General features: G+C 42.0%; 3 protein-coding genes across 3 annotated transcripts in view; 1 reads left to right on the top strand and 2 right to left on the bottom strand.

Moving 5' to 3' along the window:
- The window catches only part of LOC104709418, a 40,634-nt gene extending 22,196 nt beyond the window's left edge, over positions 1-18,438 (top strand). Inside the window, exon 3 of the mRNA XM_010426034.1 lies at positions 17,933-18,438. Within this exon, the coding sequence (XP_010424336.1) occupies positions 17,933-18,438 (506 nt within the window). The remainder of the gene's footprint in view (positions 1-17,932) is intronic.
- Positions 14,557-16,714, bottom strand: LOC104709056 (laccase-3-like). Its single transcript, XM_010425725.2, has 5 exons — positions 16,557-16,714; positions 16,300-16,451; positions 15,959-16,203; positions 14,776-15,867; positions 14,557-14,642 (listed from the first exon to the last, which is right to left on the bottom strand). The coding sequence occupies exons 1-5, from the start codon at positions 16,653-16,655 to the stop codon at positions 14,557-14,559; spliced, it is 1,674 nt and encodes a 557-aa protein (XP_010424027.1). The 5' UTR covers positions 16,656-16,714.
- LOC104706933 (pollen-specific leucine-rich repeat extensin-like protein 3) lies at positions 18,855-19,443 on the bottom strand. The gene has a single exon (XM_010423175.1). It carries the CDS (start codon positions 19,441-19,443, stop codon positions 18,952-18,954), a length of 492 nt encoding a protein of 163 aa, XP_010421477.1. The 3' UTR covers positions 18,855-18,951.

Here is a 20,578-nt window from a genome sequence, read left to right as displayed (position 1 = left end):
ACTGATGTAAACACGACCTATCGGAGGATAGACACACCTATAGCCCTTGTACTTGTCATTATAACCAAGAAACACACACTTCAGTGACTTAGGATCGAACTTGTTACCACAATAAGCATGAAATGTGGGGTAGCAAACACTACCAAACACTCGAAGAGATGAGTAATCCGGTTTCTCTGAGAACAAAACTTCATAAGGAATTTGAAAGGACTTGAGAGCAGAGGAGGGTAACCGATTACTGAGATAATTTGTAGTGAAAAAGGCTTCAACCCAATAATGTTGTGGGACTTTACTTTGAAACATCATGTTGAGTCCTAATTCAGACAAATGACGATGTTTTCTCTCGGCTAAACCATTTTGTTGTGGCGTGTGAGGACACAAAATTAGTTGTTTGATCCCACTGTTTGCAAGATGATTAACAAATTGAGTACTAATAAATTCACCACTACCATCACACTGAAACATCTTAATTTTCTCACTAAACTGATTCTCAACAAGATTTTGGAAAAGTAGAAAAACTGAGTAGAAATCAGATTTATTCTTCAATGGAGAAAACTAACAATAGCGAGAGTAATTGTCAACAAAGATAACATAATATCTGATTTTTTGTATAGATGTGACAGGAGCAGGACCCCACAAATCACAATGTAGCCTCTCAAGAGGTTTACTAACTACAAAAGTAGAAGAGAAGAAAGGAAGTTGAGCACTCTTGCCAAGCCTGCAGGACTCACAAAGCTTGTTGGTGCATTTATTGACTGAAATTGCTGCGGTTGACGAAAAGTGTTGAAGGACCTCTGCACTTGGATGCCATAGCCTTTTGTGCCAAACCTCATCACTGGTTGCAAGTTGATGTGTTGAGTAAAAAGCAGTGAAGGCAGGGTTTTCTAACACATAGTGATCCTTACTCCTGTTTCTAGTTGTGAGAGCTTCTTGGTGTGCTTGTCCTTTACACGCACATTATCAGAGTCAAACTTAACCGGGCAAGAATAATCTGAACATAACTTTGATACTGACAAAAGAGACTGAGTAACATTGGGACAAACAAGAACATCATTCAGAGGAAGGAATTTACCTGTCAAAGTCTGAAGAGGAACTGATCCAATGTGAGTGATAGGTGAGAAATCACTATTTCCAACCATAAAAGAATCATTTCCATTATATGGTTGTGCTTGTTGCAGGTTTGTAGTGGAGTTGGTGATATGAGTAGTCAAACCACTGTCTGGAAGCCATTCAGTATCATTTTGATGTTCACCTTCAGAAACTCTCATAGCAGCAAGAGCAGTAGGTAATTTAGTTGAATGAAAATCCTCATTGTAGCAGTTGTAACACTTGGCAACACTACGACCATATCTTCCACGAATCTGACAAGTAGGCCGAGAGGAAGCATTATTCTGACTACTCCCATGTTGCTGAAAGCCTCGACCCCTGGTAGAGTAGTTTCCTCTACCTCTGTAACCATTACCAGAACCAGACCTTCCTCCTCTGTTGTTGGAGGATCCCCTGCCAAAGTATGTTTTCTCAGCTTGAAAGGCAATATGTGGTGTGACTGAAGGAGCAGCGAAGTAAGTCTTCAGCTTATCAATAAAGGCAATGACTTTGACAACATCTTCATAACACAGACCAGACATTGTATCTATAGAGTGTTCAATCACAGTAGCAACCGGCTCATATTCCTTGCCTAGACCAGTTAACAAGCCATGAATCTTCTCTAAATCGGTCATAGGAGAGCCGATAGAGTCTAACTGATCAAACACTTGCTTTAGCTCACTAAGATACTCATCCATCGGTCTACCATACTTAAGACAAGCACACAACCTGTTATGCAGTTCGAAATTCCTAATAGTAGAGACTCGATTAAATTTCTTAGCAAGAGCAGACCATACCTCTTGAGCAGAGTGCATACCATAGACTGCTCGGAGTGCCGGTTCAGCTAGAGAGCCAAATATCTACGCCATGACCAATTGATCATTACGAACCCATTTCGCAAACTCTCTAGATTAGGTTCTGTAATGACTCCAGCAGTACTAGTAACAGAATGAGTTGCTTATGGACGAGAGATCGAACCATTGACGTAGCCGAGTAACATTTGAGGTGTAATAAAGGACTCAATTTGAGTCTTCCATAGCCAATAGTTGAACTCTGTAAGTTTGAGAGTCACAACTTGAAAGATAGAGAGAGGAGCGGAAGAAAAAGATTCAGTTGTAGCCATTGAGGAGTATTACCGGCGGTCTGATACTATGAAAGCAAGAGATGAAAACCCTAGTAAATACATAGGAGATGAGGCTAAAAAATGTATCTTTATTCTTAAAGAGAGAGGTTTACATCACATTGTCCTTTTATAGTGGAGCAATGGTTAACCTAATGATTACAAGCCTAGGTAGATTATAGACAAGTGTCATCATCAAAAACAGATTGTTGATGATGCAAGAGGACTGAACATGTTCCTCATTTGGATTGTAGCATGAGCTGGCCTTGGATCCTTGACTATACAGAGAGCACATGAGATAACAGACTTTTCTCTATTACCGTTGAAGGCCGAAGTTATTTGAACTTTTTTTTTTTTTTGTTAAATTGTAAATATTTCATTGAAAATGAAAAAAGTTTAGGATACAATTCAAAGAATTGAAACCTATACATATGGTTTCATGGCAAAAAAAGTTAAAAAACATGAAAACATAATACGGTAATTAAACCAAGAGTTCGGTCCATGTACTCAACCAACAAGCTTTGGGAACAAGATGAAGCGATGACGTTTATGTTGTCCTTCCCGAATGAGTTGCAAAAAGAGAAGGGCTGATGTAGATGGTAAGACACCTCGATATGACTAATAACTAGCTATGGAAACCTTTCGTAGGAGGCCTGGGACCAAGCCGTCAACGGTAAAACTCCAAAACATCGATCATAAACTCTCCCAGCTTTATGTGAGATTGTTTCTTCGTTTCAATCCATGAGCTTTCCCAGAACGGAACCTCACACGCCATAATAAATAATAATAAATAATAAATAATAAATATATAAATATAATATAATAATAAACAACTAAGCTAGTGGTCCCATACCCACTAGCCACCTAACCACAATCACACCAAATAGCGGAAATAATAAAACCAATAAATAACCAATCAACCAATAACCAATCAACCGATCACAACAATAAACAAACATTGAAAACAAATTGCCAGAAAAATAAGAAAAGAACAACCTCACAAGTGAAACCACGAAATCAAAACGAACCGTTACCTTTCTAATCCCTCCGGTTCAAAGCAAGGTCTATACGTCCCGAATCTTCCCACGAAATTTCAGCACGATCGGATCTCCGATGAAACCGCAATCGATCCCGAAACACCCGCTGGTCTCAATCCGCGACTGAAACGAAACGCCTCACGAAACTGCCAATATCTCCTAGAATATTAACTCAAATTCACTTCTGTAAAAAAGAGAGTGTACGAAAATGTCTTAGCTACAACCCTACCAAATATCAAAACCTTTCGAAACGATTTGAGCAATCGGGTCTTCCTTCTCCCAAACCCTAACAGCTTTGTTTCTCTCTTTGCTCTAAAGAAAAAGCTTGATCTCCGCACAAAAGAAGAGAGGAGGCGTGACATGAGAGAAATTAGAGATTTATGGTTTAATTAGATTAAACCAGGATTTAATTAAACCAAAATCAATTAAAGTACACTCCATTGGTTTACTCAATACATCCCAAACTCTAATCCTGGAACACAGATGTTACAATTCTCCCCCACCAACATAGATTCGTTCTCGAATCTTGAACAACCAACAGTCAAGGACTCCCGTGCAACCGTCTACACGACCCGCACTCCTCCGACCGATCTACGAAAGGTCACCTATAGGCGAGAGACTCACGTTCCAGGCATTATTTGCTCTCGACTTTTGAACTTTCCTTTACTCACACGGCTAAACCTTGAGTTTTTATTGGCTCCTCATCAGGCTGAACCTGCATGCCAAAATATTGGCTCCTCATCGGGCCTAAGCCCGCATGCCATAATATATAAAGGAAGTCCAATATTCGTCTCTCGGGTTGCCACCCTACAGCGCGCCCCCGGATCGTCATCCGAAGTCGATATACCAACCATACTCTCAAGTCACAAAGTCTCAGAATATGGCAGTACTAGGAGAACTAACGTCCCCCAAGAGTCGCGAGCAAACAATTTTGAACACGTCTGAGTCCTATCCCTAACCAGGTTTCCTTCTCGTGGCTCGCGTAAGATAACACAATGCCCTACCAGCCACATATCCCCTGACTGGAATACCTCATGACCACACATGGATCATCTTACTGCCACTAGGGCCGCCACAAAGGCCAAACAAATGTCCTAAACAGGACCGCCACAAAGGCCAAACAAATGTCCTAAACAGGACCGCCACCAAGGCCAAACAATTGTCCTAAACAGGACCGCCACCAATGCCACTCGCCCCGAAGGACCGTCACGAAGACCACTTGTCCCGAAAGACCGCCTAAACAGGCAACTCTAGCTAAACAGCCCGCCACAAAGGCCACACAATTGGCTAAACAGCCCGCCACAAAGACCACACATGGCTAAACAGCCCGCCACAAAGGCCACACAATGGCTAAACAGCCCGCCACATAGGCCACACACGGCTAAACAGCCCGCCACAAAGGCCACACAATTGGCTAAACAGCCCGCCACAGAGGACACACAATTGGCTAAACAGCCCGCCATAAAGGGCACACAATGTCTCAAAAGACCGTCACACACGGGCACAATGACTCAAAAGTCCGCTATGAAGGCCACACAATGTCTCAGAAGACCACCACACCCGGGCACAATGACTCAAAAGTCCGCCACGAAGGCCACACTAGCCCCTCCAAGGCTCACAACCACTAAAAATGGACAATTCTAACTCCCATAAAACATTCTATTTTTAGAACTTTCCACTTTTGGAATCATTCCTCTTTTAGAAACTTCTAATTCAAGGAACTTTCTCTCAACACCATCATAGTCCCAAAGAACTTTCATCAAAGGAATCTTCTTCTTCCGAAGTTCCTTGATCCTCCTCCCGAGAACTCTCACTAGTCTTGCCTCCAAAGTCATGTTAGGCTGAAGATCTTAGGAATCTTAGCCAACACTCCTAATCTCTGTGGCATTTTGCGGTCTAGGCCAATCTCTGATAACCTGAAACTTTTTCGGATCTACAGAATCCCCATCTGCAGACACAATATGACCTAGAAAACCCATCTCACGCTGCCAGAAACTACACTTCCTCAACTTAGAAAACAACTTCCGCTCCCGCAGCTTCTCCAGAACTGCTCTCAAATGCATTGCATGCTCCTCATGACTCTTAAAGGAAACCAAGATGTCGTCAATGAAAATGATGACAGAAACGTCCTGAAACATGCTGTTCATCAATATCATAAACGTTTTTGGCGTGTTAGTCAACCCAAACGGCAACACCACAAACTCATCAACCCATACCTCGTCTTTCTACTTGACGAACACCACCGACGCCCCCCACGGTGAAGTGATAAAACGAAAGAATCCTCTATTTACTTCCTCAACTCTACTAGTCTAATAATCAAGTATGCTGACATCAACTCACCACCATCTGAAAATCAACCCCTCTCGCCAGTCCAAGAACCTCTAGTAACTTGCCTCTAAGGAAAACTTCCTCAAGATGGCTTAATCCAAAATTAACTTTCCGCTTAGCAATTCTCCACAGCAAATCATCAATATGAGCGTAATAAAACAAACAAGCACCATACATTTGCATATTCTTATTCACCGCATCAAATGCTTTGCAGGTCGTTAACTCAAACCACTTGACTTATTCCCTCCAATAAGCTTACCAAAACCTTGAATCTAGCAACCCTGTCCATCTCCAATGAAATTCATCCAACATCGTCGCAACGATTAGTTTATCCTGCCATGAAGGCTTCTCGTGAACTTATGTATCTGGCAAACATGCCTTTCCCGGCTCATACCTGCTGCAACTCCCCTTCCCAAGACTCCAGCACCACCGGCCGCACAATCTTGGCGCAACAGCCACACATTCACAACCGCTCCAATCATAAAACCCTGGCCCACTGGACAACACATCCAAAACCTGAGATTAGACCGCCAGCACTCTCTCGAGGTCTACACTCAGTCGTTATGTTTATACTTACGTCCTAGGCAATGCTTGCTCCCAACTCTCCCACCCTTAGGTCGCAACCTTCGAGCCATATTGATCTCACTCTGAGACCTCCGTCTTCGAGTTATACCGTCTCACTCTTGGACCATAATCCTCAAGATCTCGGTATCAGAGGAACTAATCATCCCCTCAGGGGAACATCATCCCCTCTGCTACTTTCGGAGCCCACAGCCCCTCGAGCTATCAGTATTCTGGGAAAACCACCATCCCTTCAGGAGCAACTATCCTTAAAGACTATAAACATCTTTCGACAAAAGAAACTTCCCATGGTACAAGTATAACATTACAATGTTACACCTACCCACACAACTTCTAATATCCAACTGGATTACCCACCAAACAGATAAATATTTGCTCCAACTACATATGTCCATCTATCCGCCTCTCTAGGCTCGATACCTCTCGCGAAGAATCTCGCACCGGTCATCTACCACTCCTCCATCCTCCTAACATAAGATGGAAAGTCCTCAACATCTGTAGCCCTCGGCTGCCCCCCGCCACATGCGGCACAACTGGAGCCTGCACTGGTACCCCTCTTGGTAACCGCTCTGATAGTACGCCAACAGATCTGCCAAGGGATCATCTCGACCCTGGGCTCCACCTGCTGCAACCCCACACCTGGGTTCCCAGCACCCCCGGTATGCTCACCGGCTAACCCCCTCTGGTCCCTCCTGATACGCTTGCGACGCTCTGACGCACCTCCTCGTGGAACTCTGGACCACACACTCGCTGGCCTCGGGACCGCCCGACCATGACCACGAACATGTCCCCATCCACGACCAACAACTCAAACACCTTTAGCCACTGCAATTCCAAGAACATAGGCTAACAAGCAATCTTAACATAATACAAACACACAAAAACAATAACTCACCGTGGAATCACACTGTATGCTCGAAGAGGATGTTCTAGGACTCCATGCCACACACAATTGACTAACTCACATAATCAATCAAGACATGTAATCTCAAACATCTACATCACAAAGCCTAGTGAACCCAAACCTAGAACCGTAAGGGCTCTGATACGAAACTGAAACGACCCGACCCTTTTTTTAAAAAAAATAATAGTAATAAATAATAAATAATAAATATATAAATATAATATAATAATAAACAATTAAGCTAGTGGTCCCACACCCACTAGCCACCTAACCACGATCACACCAAACAGCAAAAATAATAAAACCAATAAATAACCAATAAACCAATAACCAATAAACCGTAATAATTCCAAAACCATAAACTAAATATCTAATCAACATAAACCAAAGAACCAACAATCCTAGTCAACATTCTAGGACTCAACTCTACCAACCTAACAAAAGCCAGACAACAACCAAGCGAGCCACTAGAACATCCTCTTCTTCATTGCCATGATCCCATTGTAGAGAAAGATATTTCTTCTTATTGATTATAGACATGAGTACAGCTCTATCTATACAGAAAGTATGAAGCTAATCTAGAGAATATACACTAAATATTACAAACGTGATGGAGAAGTAATTAACATAATTACAAAGATATCGTATATTCTCTATACGCCTCCACAAGATAAACGACCGGGAGAGAGGTCTATCTTGGGAGAGTGAGCTGTAAGAATGGATCGAGAAACTGGTTTGGTAAGAGCATCGGCAAGCTGGTCCTTGGATAATATGTGAGCAACTCGTAGAAAACCGGACTGAACCATTTCATGGATAAAATGATAGTCAAGCGCCACATGCTTTATACGTGAGTGAAAAACTGGATTAGCACTAAGGTAAGTAGCACCAACATTGTCGCAGTAGATAACAGGCTGAGTAGAAGAGGTGACGCCTAATTCGTGCATAAGAGAAGTGAGCCAGCGAAGGTCTGCAGCAGTGTCAGCCACCGCACGATACTCCGCTTCGGTGGACGAACGAGCGACGGTCTTTTGCTTCTTAGAAGACCATGTGATAGGATTAGGACCCAAATAAACAATGTTAGCGCTGGTGGATGTGTAGTCATCGCGGTTGCCAGCCCAATCGGCATCGGAGAATGCATAAAGATTAATGCTGTTGGTGCGACGAAGAAGAATACCATGATCACGAGTGCCAGAGAGATACCAAAGGATTGTCTTCACGGCTGTCCAGTGGAGGTCAGTGGGACAATGCATGAACTGAGAGAGCTTGTTGACTGCGAAAGCAATGTCTGGACGTGTGAAATGAAGACATTGGAGACTCCCCACAACCATGCGATATTCAGAGCCATCAGGAAGAGGAGTACCGGAAGACAGTTGAAGGCGAGACTCGGTTGACATGGGAGTTGTTACCGACTTGGCGTTTGTCATGTGAACCCGAGCCTATAAGTCGTTGATGTACTTGCGTTGGCAGAGATGGAGACCAGACTTGGAACGAACCACTTCGATGCCCAAGAAGTAGCTAAGCTCACCTTGATCTTTGAGAGAAAAACGAGCACTAAGAAGAGCAATAAACTTTTCCACCTGGTGGGAATCGTTGCCTGTGACAATTATGTCGTCAACGTAAACGAGAACATAGATAGTAACTCCCTTGGTGAGAAGAGAGAAGAGAGAGGCATCGGAGAGAGCATTAACAAAGCCAGACGCTTGAAGAAATGTCTTGAGCTCCAAGTACCAAGCACGAGGTGCTTGTTTCAGACCGTACAGTGCCTTGCGAAGTTTGCAAATGTGGTCCGTTTTTTCTCGATCAACAAAACCAACAGGCTGTTTCATATATATATCCTCAGTTAGAGTGCCCTGCAAGAAAGCGTTATTGACGTCCAATTGTCGGAGAACCCAGTCACGTGACACCGCCAAGTCAAGAACCAGTCGGATTGTTGTAGGTTTGATAACGGGGCTGTAAGTCTCAAAGAAATCAATACCTGGACGTTGATGAAACCCCTTTGCAACTAAGCGGGCCTTGAACCGATCAATGGAGCCATCGGGTTTTCTTTTTATGCGAAAAACCCACTTGTTCCCAACGAGATTAAGAGATGGATCAGGTGGTATCAAATCCCAAGTTTGTTCACGAACGGCGGAGTTAAGCTCAGAGCTCATTGCACCTCGCCATTGTTCATCTTTCAATGCTTGAGTGACACAGCTGGGCTCCACTTCAGAATTACTGGACAAGGCATCAAGCGACAATTTTTTTACGAGTTTGGTGATATTGTTCGCTCGTGTGACCATGGGATGTAAGTTGTAATGTTGTGGTGGCGAATGTGGAGACAGAGATGGTGACATACTCGAACCAGCGGATTCAGACGGCGACGAGGACTGTGGTGAGGAGGTGAGAGGCGGAGTCGGTGTGGAGATCAGAGAAGATGCCAACGATCCGTGACCAGAGACAAGTGATGTCGGTGTAGGAGTAGAGTGTGAGGCGGAACCAGAGACTGTAGGTGCTGGTGGTGAAGAATCCAAACCTGGGGGCTCAACTTCTGGTGGTGGAGAGAGTGAATGTGTCGAGATGATTGTATGTGGTGGAGATATGTCGAGAGGAAAAACGGGAGAGATGATGGGAGTGTTGGAGGATAGTGTTTTGAAAGAAAAGGAATTCTCAATGAAAGAAACATGACGAGACACATAAATTCGAGTTGAGACAGGATCAAGACACAAAAAAGCGCTTTGAGTTAAAGAGTATCCGAGAAACACACACGACACGGAACGAGGATCTAATTTGTGGTTGGTGTATGGACGAAGACAAGGATAACATAGACACCCGAATACCTTAAGCTTTGAGTAGTTGGCAGGAGTGTGAAAGAGCCGTTCATATGGAGTAGCATTGGCAAGCGTTGGTGTAGGTAAGTGGTTGATGAGATACACGACAGTAGCAAGGGCATAGCTCCAGTAGGTGATGGGGATGGAGGCGTGTGAGAGAAGAGCTAGGCCTGTTTCTACGAAGTGACGATGCCGTCGTTCCGAGAACCCATTATGCTCTGGTGTGTGCGGTGGCGTCATGAGATGTGTTACTCCATTGCTGCTGAGATAATTTGCAAGTGCAATGTATTCACCACCGTTATAACTGTAGAAAGAGACCAGTCGTTGTTGTAGTTTGTTCTCGACCAACGCTTTCCAACGAAGAAATGTGTCTTTCACGTCTGATTTTTTTCGAAGAAGATATAGCCAAATATAATGAGTGAAGTGATCGACAAAGATGACATAATACTTATAACCATCGATTGAATGAACGGGAGATGTCCACACATCGGAGAAGACAAGTTCGAATGGTTTGGAGGAGGAGAGAGACGAGATGGAGAATGGTGTTGTGACTTTTATTTAGTGAACAAGCTGGACAATGAATGAAACCTTCTTTATTAGAAACTGAAAAAGTGGAATTGCGAACAACTGTTTTTAATACTGAAAGAGACGGATGTCCTAATCTAGAATGCCAAAGCGATAAAGGAGCAGAGACTTTTAGAGAAAAAGCAAAAGGAGCTGGAACACGACACGGCCACTCATAACCACCACCTCTAGACGGGCTTGTTAGAACCGGCGCCCCCGAGTTGAGATCCTTCACCTGAAATATATCGGGAAAGAATTCCACAGAAACACCATTGTCAGTACATAGTCTCTTGACTGATATGAGATTCTTGGTAATATTAGGAACACGTAAAACGTTGCGTAAAGTGAGTGAACATGTAGAAGAGGGTAAGTGAGAAGAACCCGTATGTGTGATGGCGAGACCTTTACCATCGCCAATCACCATTTCTTCACTTCCGTTATAGGGAGAGTGAAGGGAGAGATTTGCAAGATCAGAGGTGATATGGTGGGAAGCTCTAGTGTTTACAAGCCTATATGGTGACTCGTTAGGTTCGGTGAGGGCATGGTACGTCTGAGGCTGCGAGAGAGAGAAACCGCGCGGCAGAGGATTTTGTCCAGAGGAGACAATCCGAAACTGAGGACATTTCTGAGCGGTATGACCTTGAACACCGCAGGCCTGACACTTGCCAAGGTAAGGTTTGCGTTGACCGGAGGAGTGGATTCGATGGTTGGTGTGACCAGAGTAACGTGGTTTAGAAGTCACCGAGCTGGGAGTGGAGTGATTCCAGTGTTGGGGACAACTCTGTGCAGCGTTAGCTGTGACCGGAAACGGAGACGATAACAAAGGCTGATTAAGGAGATGGGATTCACGATTGATGAGTTTCTCATGAAGTTCAGCAAAGGAGATGGGAACATCACGACCGTGAACAGCATCAATGACGGGTTTGCAGTCGTCAGGCAGACCAACAAGGACAATGTCGGTGAGATCTTCAGGGTGGTAGGGATTGCCAAGGAGAGCAACAGCATCAGATTTGGTTTTGATAAATTCCATATATTCATCAATGGTTTTGGTGCCTTTGACTAAAAATTTCAGTTGATCTTTCAACTGTCGGATATGACCACGAGACGGTTTGGCATAGGTGGAGGCAAGAGTGGTCCAAGCTTCAAGGGAGGTGGTTGCAGCGGCGATGAGTGGCTGATGGGCAACTTCAATAGAGCCAATGATGGCGCTGTAGAGGAGATTGTCTTAACGGAGCCAGAGAGAATATGCTGGGTTGGGCGAAATTTTACCATCAACGGTGACAGTCTCAGCAAGACGTTCGTGAGAGGGGTTGATGAAAGCGAGCAAGGCATAACCTCGAAGAAGGGAGTGGATCTGGCGGTTCCACGTGAGGTAGTTGGTGGAGGAGAGCTTGGTGATGGTGATGTTGATGCTGACCAGAGTTGAAAAGGAAGAACCAGTGGTAACAGCATCGGTGATCGCAGCGGAGGAGGAGGAAAATGTAGTAGACATGACGGGAAAAAGAGAAAAAAAAAAAATTGCTTGTGTTTTTAGGAAAGATAAGCTCTTGTAACCATGTAGAGAAAGATATTTCTTCTTATTGATTATAGACATGAGTACAGCTCTATTTATACAGAAGGTATGAAGCTAATCTAGAGAATATACACTAAATATTACAAACGTGATGGAGAAGTAATTAACATAATTACAAAGATATCGTATATTCTCTACACCCATGGTCACATTTTGCCTCTACCTGCACCACAAACACAATGAGATACGTGAATATTACCAGAAATACCCAGTGAGGCAATCCTCCCATCTAAGAGCTCTACACACAAGCAAATCAAGAGTACAACTACAGATTGAATATAACAAACCAACTATTAAACAGAACAACCAATAACACTTTCACCACACCTACACATCATCACACAAAATAAGTTATACAACCCAATCTCTTAGATAAGCTCATGGTCACGCACTCACCTTAACAAGTGATTCACAAAAATAACAACAACCAAACTCACTCCTACAACCGATCACAACAATAAACAAACATTGAAAACAAACTACCAGAAAAATCAGAAAAGAATAACCTCACAAGTGAAACCTCGAAATCAAAACGAACCGTTAACTTTCTAATCCCTCTAGTGCAAAGCAAGGGCTATACGTCCCAAATCTTCCCACAAAATTTCACCACGATCAGATCTCAGATGAAACCACAATCGATCCTGAAACACCCGCTGGTCTCAATCCGCGACTAAAACGAAACGCCCCACGAAACAGCCAATATCTCCTAGAATATTAACTCAAATTCACTTCTGTAAAAAAGAGAGTGTACGAAAATCTCTTAGCTATAACCCTACTGAATATCAATACCTTTAAAAACGATTTGACCAATAGGATCCTCTTTCTCCCAAACTCTAACAGTTTTGTTTCTCTCTTTGCTCTAAGGAAAAAGCTTGATCTCCTTCTCTTCCTCCCTTAACCAAGGGTTCCCACACTTTCTCTCCCTCTCTCTCAATGTCAATGTCGACAAAAGCACAAAAGAAGAGAGGAGGCATGACATGAGAAAAATTAGGGATTTTTAATTTAATTAGATTAAATCAAGATTTAATTAAACCAAAATCAATTAAAATTCACTCCATTGGTTTACTCAACACATCTCAAACTCTAATCTCGGAACACGGATGTTACACCTCTAACCAAGTTCACCCTCGAAGTCAGCAGCTCAAAGCAAAATAAAACCATTCAATACTACACCAAAAGCCAATAGCCCTACTAGCTAGCTTCTCTAGAGCACAAACAAGACACAAGGAAAAGGCGAGCAAAGCAAAGCAATCTTCAAATATTGACAAAAAAAAATAGGAAGCCACAACATAAACATGCCTTGAACCAAACCAAATAAATTGGTATACCTACGGAGTTCTCAAAAGGAGAGAAAAGAAAGCTATCACCGATCCTCTACTTATCAAACACCACGGCAGCTACACAAAGGAGCAAAAGACCAACTAATTGAAGAGGAAGCTTAACCAGCAAGGAGAAAGCAAGCTCCTAATAATCCTACTACTGTCCTCAAGCAGAAGATGCCAAAAGAGACATCATTCTCCTAAGTCAAGACTCACGAAAAAGATGAGGTAAAACACAACCAAATAGTAGCCATGCTCTGAAAACCTATGGGAAGGAAGACCAGAAATGAGAGGCTGAGGCATCAGAGGCTCAAAAGAGTCGATGAACAACACCAACCAAGGCATCAAATCATCCAAAGAAAGTCTCCTGAATCAAACTCCAACACACGAAATTGACACGAATGGAGTGGACAGAAGCTTCAAGCGTGTGGCAGTAAGCTGTCCTCAAAGCAAACAAACCGACACATAGAAACCCTTACCCCCGGCAGACACGAGCCGAAACGCGGCGGTTAGACCAAGATAGATCTTGGAAAAAATGATTCCGAGCAAAGAGTATACGCTACACCACGACATAGCCAAGAGTAGCACACTCGACCACTGGAAACACCATGAAGAAGGCGACCTGAAAACAGATCTACAAACACAGTTTGCTCTGCCGATTGAGATACGAGATGCAAGGACCGGAAATCGGAGCCTAGACCTTGATCCACCGCCGTCTACAAGCAGTGGAGGCAAAGACATGAGATTTTAGCAACCGAAAACGGCCGTCGTGCACGGCGGACCTTCGACACTCGCCACGAGAAACAGAGCCAAATCAATTCACTGGCGTCTTCAAGTGCAAGGGTGGATTCGGACCAAGTATCCTAGAGCCCTCTCACAGTGCCGGTCGTAACCGGGCACCAGAGAGGCAAGATGCGGCGGATTAGGGTTGTCTTAGGAAATTGCTTCGAGAGAGAAAACTTGGATGCGCGTGGGGGTTACGCGCTTTGAGATCGTCAAACATAAGTAACAACGAGCTTTGAGGTTATTTGGACATAAGTAACAACAATGAGCTTTGCATCCATAGGGCCCATCTTTGTTGTTGGACTGGACTTGTGGCTATACAGCTTACACTGTGGAGATTCATCAATCCATTATCGGCATATGGAGATAGCTTCTAAATGTCGAGATCATCCAACTCCTGGACACTTGGATACTCAAGGACATTTAGAAGATATATTCAAGCTCGCAGTAGACTCATTCCTTTAAGTGTGTATTGGTAAAAATGCCAATATTTTGGCCGATCGATGTTTTAGCAAAAGACGCAATCATAAACCATGCTCCTGCATTACATATACCATTTTATATGTCAAAATTTGTTTCTTTTTTTGTTTCATTTTTTTAGTCCATAATAAGAGCATTTAACTTGTGATTAAAAAAGTGTCAAATGCTTTTGTGTCAATAAGATCATCTAACCTGGATTATCAGCGACGAACCGGATTGCTACCCAACCACCTGGAGGTGTACCAATGGTGTTCCTCTCTGGTGGGTCAAATAGGTTAAACCTAGCCGGATCTGTTCTCGGGTTAAAATTACCAAAACCTGACCCAACAACGTAGAATTGGTATCCGTGTAGATGCATGGGATGATTTTCAGGCGTGACTATGCTAGTGTCTTGTAAAACAATCTGAACATTAGCTCTGTACTTAAGCTTGTATGCTTTGGTTCCTTTTATTGGCTGCCATAGCGCGCGGCTAACGTTACCGGTGTAATCGAATTGCACCGGTGGAACAGGCGGGAAATCAGTAGTGAAGATTCCGGGCATGCCTTGGTAGTAAGCTTGCATGACGGAGTTCCTTCGTGGTAGCACAAAAGACATGTTGTTTATGCTGGCAGCGAATCGGGTCCCGTTAGGACCCTGGCAACGCGGACTGTTTGGGTTGGCGCAGTTGATTAGTCCCAACCCGACGGTGAAAAAGAGGTTCTCGTCGATTTGTTGTGGTACTGGAGCTCGTTTCCAGTACCGGAGACGGTTGGTGAAAGCTGTTGCAGTTGCGGTGTCGTTGAACCCGGGAAGAACAGGGAAAACCGGAGCCATCTGACCACGACCACGACCACGGCCACGTCTTGTTGGAGCGTTGACGTACTGTAAGATGGCAGTCGTGGTTGTGTTGTCGAAAGGAGCGTTTGCGCTGTTGTAGGCTCGAGCTGCCATGTAGTAACGGCCAGGTCGTTGGTTTGCAGTGATGAGGACGTTTGTGGTTTGACCAGGACCGAGCATGATGACATTTGTGGTGAATGGTTTTGTGTAGGCGGAATCAGTTTCAACGACTGTGAGCTGGTGGTTAGCGACTGAGAAGAAGAGCTCTTGGTTCATACCAGCGTTGATGACTCGAAGCTGAACCGTCTCGCCAGGGAAAATTGGAAAACGCATGGTCCCAGCCCGGGAACAGCGGTAAAGATCGCCTGGCTGACCATTAATTGTGTAAGCGTCAGAGACATTAGCTGCTGCTCCCGTGAACTGTGCTTGCCTCAAAACGTCCATTGGGTTTCTATCCCACCATTCCCCTATTTTTCATCACAAGTATTTAGCATTAGCCGTGACTATAAAAAGAACAAAAAATGCAATTTGAAGTGGTTAGACGTTATGAATTCTTACCAAGAAGAATTGGGATGTCACGTTTAGGCATAGAGAAGGGATAAGGAGAACCAAGACGAGGGTAAATAATGAGAGCACCATAGACGGTGGCTCTGAGCCAGCGGCTATGAGCGTGCCACCAAAGTGTACCCTCTTGGTCCTCGATTGTGAATTTGTAAGTATAGCTTTGTCCTGGACGGATCGGACACTGTGTAATGTACTCAGGACCATCAGCCCATGGATTCCGCATCTGTCTAAGTCCATGCCTGTTCCAAAAACAGAGTATTAAAACAGAGCAGAACGTGACAAAACATATGTGAGAATATGTTTGTTAAATATGATGTTCAAATCTATTAAATTACCAGTGGATACTAATGTTGTAACGGGCTCTGTTGATAACAGTGATCGCGACAGAGTCACCGTTCCTGACCTCGAGCGTTGGACCAGGGAACTGACCGTTGACAGTGATACTTTGGTGAGTTCTGCACAGCCTCGTCACTGGCCTCGGCGCAATCTAAAGTCATCGTCGATTACACACTTACATGAATCACATTCGTTTCACGTGATAACATACCATAAAGCTTTGATGTAACATGACTACACGAGTAGCTTAGCTTACCACGAATTGACGGACGTGATGTTCAGCGGAAGCGAGGAATGCGAAGTAGGCTAGAAGGGCGATGCATGATACAAAGGAGAGTCGCCGAAGAGACTCCATTGTTTGCTTCACTGTGAGGAAGCTTTGTGTTGGAGATTTTGTGATGTGAGTTTAGAGAAAGAGGGAAAGAGTGGTATTTATACACACTAAGCGGGAAACAGACAGAGCTTTTCGTGAATTCGTTAGCAATTATGACGAATTATTATTATATTGTACTAAAGTGGAAACTAATATTAGGTTTATAGAGTCTACGGGAGCGAGAAAAATGAAAAAAAAAAAGTTCACAATGGGTTAAGTTGATTTGGTGCACCCACTTGACAAAGGATTCTACTTTTACTGTCGCTTGGATTTTCTGGATCTATGTTACATAAACTCTTGTGAACTTTTTAAATTATCTAGCGGATAAATTGGCCAACAAAAAAAAATAATAATAATATTGCTTTTGTCTGAAAGAGACTACATTATTTCAACATGTCAACGTAAACACAACCTACAAACGTTTTTAATTTAAATTATGTGAAAGATTTAAGATATCTAGCTATATCGTTCATATATAGTTTGGATAAAGAATGATAAAAATTTCGTGTAATAAAGTGAATAAAAATGACCTCAATTCTCAAACCATTTTTCCTAATACATATTTAACGGCGCCAAACGTAAACTTTTGGATACAAGTTTTTAAATCAACCTATATTTTTATTAGGTAATGTCATTTTCAATGTTTACTAAGGTTTTTGGATTATATATCTCCTAATAACTATTTCAATACTTAACGTTGGATGGTATAACGGAAAACTAGTACTGAGTACCAAACACAAGCTAAATGTACACATCATGGGGAAATACTGTTAGAAGTTACAACAATAATGTTGTTGTTTTTTAAAAATTGTTTGCTGTAACAAATCAATTGGTATCACTAATTACTACATTGTTGGAGATAACTTATTATTATCATCCGACTATATACACTGATTTTTGAAATTGGTTATCTTGTTAGTAGCTACAAAACTAATTTCCTTTTGATAACTTTTTTGGTTTTCTTTTGTATAATATATAAAACCAAAAAGAATTTAAAGTGTCATCAAAAGAAACCAATACAAGAAAGAAAAAAAGGAAGAAGAAGAAGAAGAAGAGAAAAAACTTAGAGTTGCTAATAAAGCCCTAGTTTAGAGTTGGAGAAAGTTATTAGAACAAAAGAAGAACAAGAAGAAAATCTTTCTGTAACCAAAAAAAAAAAGGAGAAAAAAATATGAGAGGAGAAAATAGTGTTGCCATTAAAGCCCTAATTTGGTGCCTTGTATTGCAAAATATCATATTCCAGGGGAATTCGATTGTAGGAGACGTGGGTTTCACGTTACTGATGAAGAACGAAATGTATGGCTTGGAACGTTCATCGGTTCTCTACCGGTGCAAGTCGTCTGGCAAATCCCTCCGGTGGCACATATCGACTCCCCACGCGGAATTTGCATGGGATTTTGAAGTCCCACCATTTGGAACTGGCGTGGTGATCCACCGTTGCGAATTCCGGTCGAGCCAAGGGACAGCGGAAATTGAGATCAAGACGTTGTCGATGACATCGATGTTGTGCGGAGGTCATACGTGTTCATACGTCATTAGGCCGGATGGTGTATACTTTGTTGGCTTTGAGACCTATTACCCGCACAATATTTTGTTAAGATTTCTCGAGTTGGTGAGGCCGGTTGACAAGCTTGTCGAGCCATGGAAGGCGTGGTCCCCGACGCAGATAAAAGCTTTACGGGAACGCAACATCACCAGATCACTAGGCAACACCCCCAGGTCAGAAAATGAAAAAGATGTTGAGCACGAGAAAGACGACGATTAGGACAGATCATTTCTGTAATGCCGCTTACCAGAAATAGCATAGCTTTCTTTTAAAAAGAAAAACGAAAGAAGGAGAAGAAAACTTAAAGAAAATAGAAGTAGTTGAGCTTTCTTTATGTGCTATGTACAATTCTTTTCTTTTTTTTTTTTTTTATCTACTGATGGTATTGTCATTTTCATAATGTAGTGAACTATTTGTCTCGTCCCCTTTTGTGTTAAGGACATTTCTTCTATAAGCAAGTTCTTTCTTTCTTTCTTTTTGATAAGATAATAAACAATTCATAATCGATCAACCATACTGCACCTTTGATGTTTTGTTAAAAAACATTTATGATATCAAAATGACAAGAAAAAAGAATAAACGAACGAATTGATAAAAATCTACACTCACATTACAAAATAGGAATACCTCAAGAAGATATTAGAAACATCAAAACCAAGTTAAGACATCAGTAATGCACTCTTTAATGTTATAGACATTGAAACTGTCTTGTCCTGAGCCACTTCTTACCGTCTACAACAACCACCACCAAGGCTTCCTGGAGGGAGGTGGAGGAGGAGATTTCCTGTAGTAGAAGGCTCTGTAAGCTTGAGGAGAAGGAAGATTAACAACCGGGGGTGGATAGATTGGGGTAGGAGGTGGAGGAGAAAGAGCAATCGGGGGTGGATAGATTGGAGTAGGAGGTGGAGGAGAAAGAGCAACCGGGGGTGGATAGATTGGAGTAGGAGGTGGAGGAGAAAGAGCAACGGGGTGAGAATAAACTGGAGGAGGAGGAGAATGTACTGGGGGTGGAGGAGAAAGAGCAACCGGGTGAGAATAAAATGGACGAGGAGGAGGAGGAGGAGGAAGAGTAACCGGAGGTTGATAAGGCGGTGGAGGAGGAGAATATAGCGGTTTGTAGTTAGTGGGAGTTTGCAGGATTTTTCTGCTGTTGTTGGCTTTAGAAACTGTCAGTAAGATTGCCCAGAGAAAAACTAGAGTGAAGGAAAGTCCTAGAGACGCCATTTTTCAGGTTATTGTTGATATCTTTGATTACACTTAATGTTGTTTCTATCTATATATAGTCCATGTAACTATGTAAGTTCTCTTATAGGCTCCCCACTAACTTATTACTTAGGATTTATTCAAATGTAGTTTTCAAGTAAATATTAGTATTATAAGTACTAGTGAATATTAGTATTTGTTAGTCAACTGGTTAAGCTGGCTTTGCTTTGTGTTATCATTTTAAATTTATCTTCTTGTACTAATTGAGGCTTCCCTCTAACTAATATGCTTGATTAACCAGTAGTATTAACTATTAAGTTCTTATTAAGAAAATTGTTCTTCAATTGAATATTATCCAAGTATTTGATCTTTAATGTCCATACATGTTGTAATTACCTTTCTACAAAAGCACAAAAGATAGGAGCAACCTGACTAGCTCGAAAAGGCGGTCAAGAAGTGATAAACTCAAATTGTAATATCCTAATGGTACTAACAACCTTGCAGTTGTAATACTCTAGGGGTCGAATCCACAAAGACTCTAGATCACACAATAGACTTATTAATCTTTTAATTATGCTAAATCAAAATATTAAATTAAAAACAATGCAGAAACAGAATTAAAAAGTGTTGTAAATTCAGGGAATTAAAAAGCTAGGCGTAGGAAATTTCTCAGGAAATTACAGAATATTAAATCTATAATTTAATAAGGTTCAAGCAATTAAAAATCAGATATATAACTCTAAACTCTTATGTAAAATAAATCAGTTCTCACTGCAAATATTATCTAAATTTAAAACCAAAAAAAATCCAAATCTCTTTGTAAAATTCTAGGCTAATAATCAGCTTTGAAAACAGGTTTAAATTGTTCACAAAATTACTAAATCAAATCTCTTTTCAAGAAGTAATTTTGCTCATCAAAAGGTTTTATCTGGAAAATCAATTATATTCTCATATCAATTTATTTTCCTAAAGTATTAAATCTAGGTGATCAATCAAGAATTAATATGAAGAACAACCTATAATGAAGATCATAAAAGATAATTGAACCCTAAATAAATAGATCTAATAAATCATAAAATTCCTATGAAAAACCCTGAACCTAAAAAGCAAACTACTCAGACATATTGAATGAAGAACAAAACATCTTTTCTGAATA

This window comes from Camelina sativa, chromosome 8, assembly GCF_000633955.1.
Source record: "Camelina sativa cultivar DH55 chromosome 8, Cs, whole genome shotgun sequence".
In the NCBI taxonomy this organism is placed as follows: domain Eukaryota; kingdom Viridiplantae; phylum Streptophyta; class Magnoliopsida; order Brassicales; family Brassicaceae; genus Camelina; species Camelina sativa.
This window is presented reverse-complemented; position numbering and strand designations above follow the sequence as displayed.

Bases quoted from the DNA above. Each gene is read 5' to 3' on its own strand.
- LOC104709056 (XM_010425725.2), bottom strand. From the start codon at position 16,655: ATGGAGTCTCTTCGGCGACTCTCCTTTGTATCATGCATCGCCCTTCTA. The intron at 15,868-15,958 runs GTAAGAATTCAT...GATGAAAAATAG, and splicing joins TGACATCCCAATTCTTCTTG to GGGAATGGTGGGATAGAAAC. The intron at 14,643-14,775 runs GTTAGATGATCT...TATGTAATGCAG, and splicing joins GTTCGTCGCTGATAATCCAG to GAGCATGGTTTATGATTGCG.
- LOC104706933 (XM_010423175.1), bottom strand. From the start codon at position 19,443: ATGGCGTCTCTAGGACTTTCCTTCACTCTAGTTTTTCTCTGGGCAATC.